At 34.7% G+C, this 6,217-nt stretch overlaps 1 protein-coding gene across 1 annotated transcript; it reads left to right on the top strand.

Annotated features, from left to right (window-relative positions):
* Positions 1-1,722: 1,722 nt before the first annotated feature.
* On the top strand, positions 1,723-5,990 carry GCSAML (germinal center associated signaling and motility like). The gene is made up of 4 exons (XM_012813837.1): positions 1,723-1,733; positions 1,822-1,874; positions 4,695-4,723; positions 5,757-5,990. Exons 1-4 carry the CDS (start codon positions 1,723-1,725, stop codon positions 5,988-5,990), a joined length of 327 nt encoding a protein of 108 aa, XP_012669291.1.
* The last annotated feature ends 227 nt before the right edge of the window (positions 5,991-6,217 follow it).

Genomic DNA, 6,217 nt, shown 5'->3' on the forward strand with positions numbered 1-6,217 from the left:
GAAAAAATAAAAAAAGAGAGAAATTCATGTATAGATTCAAATGCTTTCATAGTTATAGACTCTTCCTTTTTTTTTTTTTTTGTCATCTTTGCACGTTGCATTTCTTTTCCTTTTTTCTTGAGTTTTTTTTTTTTATTTTTTCAAATAAATATGAGGGTACAATTTTTAGGTTACATTGCTCTCACTTCCCAGGTAAAGTTCTATTTGTAGAAGAGACCCCCCCCCAGAGGTTGAGTTATACACCCTCACAATGTGCACATTAAGTAAGAACTCAGCCCGTGCCCTCCCTCCTTCTACCATATGACCTCCGCTCTTCCCCATCCTACTTCCTTCTTATCCCCTCCAACTGGACTATATGGACTATTTTAGTGTTTTATTGCTCTTATGAGCATGTGAGAAAGTTGAATTTCTCATCAAATTTTTCCTTTCAATTAAATTTTTTTTTTTTCAGTTTTTGGCCGGGGCTGGGTTTCAACCTGCCACCTCCGGCATATGGGGCCAGCACCCTACTCCTTTCAGCTGCAGGCGCCACCCTCATTTAAAATTTTTAAAGTCCTTAAAGTTGTTTACTATGCCCTCATATATTTAATGCCCTATCATGACACTCTCTTGTCCATTCTTTTTTTTTTTTTTGAGACAGGGTCTCATTATGTTGCCCTTGGTAGAATGCTGTGGTGTCACAGCTCCAGCAACCTCAAATTCTTGGGCTTATGCGATTCTCTTGCCTCAGCCTCCCAAGCAGCTAGGACCACAAGCTCCTGCCATGATGCCTGGCTTTTTTTTGCAGTTGTTGTTTAGCTGGCCCAGGCCAGGTTTGAACCCATAACCCTCAGTGTATGTGACAGGCACTATGACCACTGTGCTATGAGCACCAAGCCTTTTGTCCATTCTTAACACTGTTTCTGAGTATGTGTGTGCATGAACACATGTACTTTCTGTCTATTATTTCCTTAGTTGATTGTAGTAAAGTTCATTCATTTTTTTAGTATTTTTAATAGAACCAAATTTTTTATTTTATTAATTTTGTTACCAGAGAGTTTCTTACTCTGAGCCCAATTCCAGCTGGGATTACCCAGATTTTAAGAGGCTCACCAAATACTATTCTACTCTTACAAAGAGAAGAGATGAAACTTGATTTGGATGGGGTTGTCCTGAAATAATTCAGACCACTAAACCCAAAGAGTTTATGGAGATGCAGGCTCCTTTATTTTCTTTTGGTATGCTATGGGTTAAAGTTGCCTAGTGTATCTCTTCCTTTTGGTGTCCTATGGGGTTTAAGTTGCCTTGTGTACCCCTTCCTTCCTGTTTACCAGGATTCATCAACCTGATGTCTTAAGTGTAGTAGATCCATATTATGTCCTATGGATACAGTAAATGACTAATCTTCCTGCAAATACAGATATTAATGAAGCCTTGGAATATACTAGTGAAGCTAGTGTCCCTCCATGTGGAAGCACATGGATATTATATGCCTGACATTATATTAATTCAGTAAGGAGATCTCATTAGCAATAGTACAAGCAACTGACGTTACCATCTAATCAAGTTTGGAAAATATCACATACTCAGTCATCCTTTATGCAATCCAAAAGGAAAACTAAATGGGGATGTAATCAAAATTGCCACTCTGGCATCTTCTTGATACTCAAATAAATAATTTTCTGACTTCTGTAGGGAAGATATATTGCTTTTAATTTATGTTATTCACATCTAATTTGGACCATGATGGCAGAGTAAGTTAGGAGAATCAATATGATGATGCTGATGGTGGGTTGACGTACCTGTTTTACTCATGATTTCAAGTCTCTGTGAAATTCACAGGACATATTTACGGACTTTTGCCACTTACTATGAAACAGACACAGGAAAAAGCTGTATTTTCCTCTGTATTCTAATTAATGAGCTATACTCTGATTAATGAGCTAAGGTACAAAGGAGATTCCTTCAGGGAATTTTCTTTGGTCCCTTGCTCAGCCTTGAACCACAAATGTTCTCCATTTATGAACTCCAGAAGCAACTATTAAGTCAGCCTTTATATTTTTCACTCTTTCCACAATAGTCTGTTGGAGCAGTCATTTAGGCTGACATCTTGAGTTCAGTGCTGTGGACCACTTATGCTTCATCTCCTAATACTAATGGTATTTGCTTGACCTCTAAACCAAACCAGATGATGTCACTGAGCCCAGATTCTCATACTGTTAAGACTATTGCTTTTAACCATCCCTGTCACCAATTGGCAGTTAAGTCACAATAACTGGGCTAAGTTGCACAAAAGACATTTTAGGCTCCTTACAAATCATTGTACGGTTACCAGATTTATTAAAAATAAAAAAAATAGGTAAAGAAAATGATGCAATGTTCATCATTCTGTATTTCATGAACTTGGAGAAAAGAGTTTGCCATTCAGCAGGTTATATTAACATATTCACTTTAATATTCATATATAGTCCTACATATTTAGATACTTTCCTGTTTTTTTAATAACAAGAAATACAAGTGTGATAGGCAGAATAAAGTTCCTAAAATATATCCATATCTGAATCTTCAGAGCCTAAGAATATGGTTTTTTTTAAATATGACAGGAGGAACTTAGCAGATGTGATTAAATTAAGTATCATAAGGTGGTGAGATTGTCCTTAATTACTGAAGTGAACATAAGGTAATCATAAAGGTCCTTAAAAGGTAGAAGAATAAAAAAAAGAGAAAATGCTGGAGTGAAGCATCATGAGAATAACCCCACAGCCATTGCTGTCTTTACATCTCTGCCATTAAACACCAAGAGGGCTGTGATCTGAGGAATGAGTGATGCCCGATGGTGGGATAGGAAAAGTCTCCCCAGGAGTCTCCAGGAAGAGCTGCAGCCTCACCAACACTTTGATTTTAGTCCAGTGAAATTCATTTCACAATTCCAATCCCCATAACTACAGAATAATAGATTTCATTGTTTTGTGCCATTAAGTTTGTGCTAATTTGTTATAGGAGCAAAATGAGACTAACATAACCTAAAACACCAGTGACATTTAACATGAGCCATTACTAATACCTGCTTCTGGGCAGCCACTCTATTTAAAAGTGCTCTCAAATCTGTGAGCTGCAACGCTAAGCCCAAACATTGTGTTAAGTATACTACTACTAAGATGTTCAGGCCCACAAAATATATATCCTTCCTTTTATAGTTGCAGAATCTATTCAATAAAAAATACCATATTGCTAAACTTGTCATTTAGTTTGCTTGATTTTGGCAGATGGGGATTTCAGTAGTATAAATATTCTTTTCCTGCCATAATATACTTTATTTCTAGAGAATGCTTTAATCTGATTTTCATTTTCAGTTTGAGTATAATGATTTGTTCTTGGTGAGGTATAATATTTAGCTTTCCTTTGCAAGATGATTTCCTGAGAGTTTTCAAGTAAGAAAGGAAGAACTTCATTATTTCAGACCAAAGGGAGTACCTCATATGACAAAAGAGATTGGTTGGAGATTGGGATTCAGATAGATACAGTTAGAAATCCTTTCAGATATTCCCATTTTGATTCTAAGGGTCATGTTCTCTCCAATCAATGCCTTATCTTCACAAGGGAAGTCTACTCAGGATATTCACCCGACTGGCCTTTAACATAGTCATGGCGTATTTCATGTTTTCAATATGAGACTTAATATGAGTTAAATATTTTAACAACTTTGGCATCCAAAGCAGCAACCCCTATACCCAATAGTTTTTGATTTCTACATGCCTTTCATACCTAAATGTGGCTCTCCAAACCATTGTCTTCAATGCTGTAATTGAATTGTATTCAGGCTACATAATTTCCTCAGTTAATGATTATAAAACAATATGAAAATCAAGACATTTGTTTAATTAAATTAATACATGTGGCTACACTTATAAAGATGCATGATTACATGGATGTGCATAAATTCTATATTTGAATCAATGCATTGAATGTGTGAAGAATGGCTAGGTATTAGAAATTATTTGTGAAGAATGATTAGGTATTACAAATTCTTAGCTTACTTTGTTTCACAGAACCTGTTTCATTTGCTTAATATAGTCTAAGATTTTGCTACAAACCATTACCAAACTTAATAGGTTGTAGATTTCATAGTCAATTTTCTTCTTATAAATAAGGAATGATCACCATATTTAGTATTTAGTGACCTCCCTAATTTTAGCTTGTTTATTAAAAAAAAGAGTAGAAGATTTAAGACTAACTGTATATATCAATAAAGTGGTTCAGTGTTTACAGATAGAATCAACTTGAATCTGTATATGTAATTTGAAATAATTAGTTACTCTTGTTATTTCTGTGCCTGTCTCTACAGTGATTGTTCTTTTTGAGAATTACGTGATTTTCCTGTGATACTTAGGTAAAACTTATTTTTAAAATTTTCAGGTATAATCATTCTTCCTTTATACTTCATTGCCATAGCTTGTTTATAAATAATATTTTATTGCTGAGTTCCCAAATCTAGTTTTTTCAGTAGACTTGCAATGTATAAGAACACATGTTCCTCCTTGATCTTGTCATTTAGCCTTGGGAACCTTAACTATAAGATCAAACAATGTCAAATATTTAGATAATGGGCCTCTCTGCAATTTTATCACTGTATTGTATACTCTTCATCTTTTCCTCAACTGGTGAAAGTCTAAAGTCTTATGTTGCTTTCCTTTTATTTTTTTTTTATCCTCCAGTTCAAGAAATTTCATCTACTTCTAATCAGGTAATTAAAAAGCAAAATCAAACCGAAATAAAAAGCCAAATAAGCTTTCATTACATTTATATGAGAAATGCCAAAAGGATGATTTTATTCAAGGGTAGGATCTGTGTTCCTTTATTTGCAATTGCTGAATGGACTTTAGAAATCTTTAATATTTTTAAAAACGTAGTTGGTAATTTCAATGTAGAAATGGAAGGAAGTAAAAAATTAACAACTATTTTTAATGATTCAGGTATTTAGCAAGTTCTTATCATTTTTATCCCAGTTCTACTGGTCTATTATTATAATTTTCAAAGCTATTATAACAAAAATAAATGATATCAAATAAATTTACCCTTATAATCTGACTGCCATAAAACACAGTAATTCTTTTTAGCTTTCCACATTCCCTTTCAGTCTTTATGTACAGGAACTAGAATTTATATTTACAAATATGGTAGAAATCAATGATTCATGAAAAATATATTTATTTTTTAACATTGCATTATAAGCATTTTATGGATTTAATTAGTATATTGTTAATGCTTTATTTTTTCCTTCCTTTACTGCCTATGCTATTAAAATGTACTTAAATTCTATTTGTTATTATTACCATTTTATTTTATAAAAATTTGTCAATATATGACTTGATTAATCATTGATCTAGGTTATTAGGTCAATGACCTAGTATATACTGTGATCTGACTGTTGCATACATTACATCTTAAAATGTGAGACCTAAAATATACAACTGCTTTTCTCCAGAAAAAAGCAGTTTCTCTTCTTTTCTCTTTTTATCATGTAGGAAAAAATGAAAGCAGAATGAGTAATTTGACTTATTCTTGGAGTCAGCTTAGAGCACAGTTTATATTGCTAAAATAAGGTCTCAAAGACACCAGGACATGGAGCAAGGGCTTTGGGTATTTGAGGTGTATGGGCCAATGGTGTATCTTTGTTCACCTGATGGTGTACAGAAGAAGAAAAGAAGATGGGGCTTTGAGTTCAATTTAATGGAGGATCCTGGATCCTTGATTTCTTTTCTCTTTGTGCTTGGCAGGAGACTGGCAGTGGTTCTGAAGAAGTGTGCTACACTGTCATTAATCACATCCCCCATCAGAAGCCCTCCCTGACCTCCCATGATGGTGATTATGAGAACATTGACTCCATCACAAGGAGAGTGAGATTGCTTAGAGAAGGATCAGAAACAGAATATGCCCTTGTTAGGACGTCTGTTACTAGGGCTTCTTCTGGCACCCAGGAGCATGATTATGAACTTGTGTTTCCACACTAAAGCCCTCAGGTTGCCTCATCATCCCCAGCAATGAAGGTGATGCAGAATGGCAGACTCTGGGGAGATCTTCATTCTGAACAGTTCATGGGATGTCCATTTCTGTCCAGAGTTTAACAATTAATATCAGCTTACTACATAGGTTTGGGCAATTCTGAAACCTGGCATCTCTATAGTTTGGGAAAACCATGTAAATTGACATAATGACCTAGAGTATTCCTTATGTTATT

Source organism: Otolemur garnettii, unplaced genomic scaffold (assembly GCF_000181295.1).
Source record: "Otolemur garnettii isolate 467f Iridium unplaced genomic scaffold, OtoGar3 scaffold00313, whole genome shotgun sequence".
Classification (NCBI taxonomy): Eukaryota; Metazoa; Chordata; class Mammalia; order Primates; family Galagidae; genus Otolemur; species Otolemur garnettii.

Bases quoted from the DNA above. Each gene is read 5' to 3' on its own strand.
- GCSAML (XM_012813837.1), top strand. The intron at 1,875-4,694 runs GTATTTTCCTCT...TTTATCCTCCAG, and splicing joins AACAGACACAGGAAAAAGCT to TTCAAGAAATTTCATCTACT. The intron at 4,724-5,756 runs GTAATTAAAAAG...TGTGCTTGGCAG, and splicing joins TTTCATCTACTTCTAATCAG to GAGACTGGCAGTGGTTCTGA.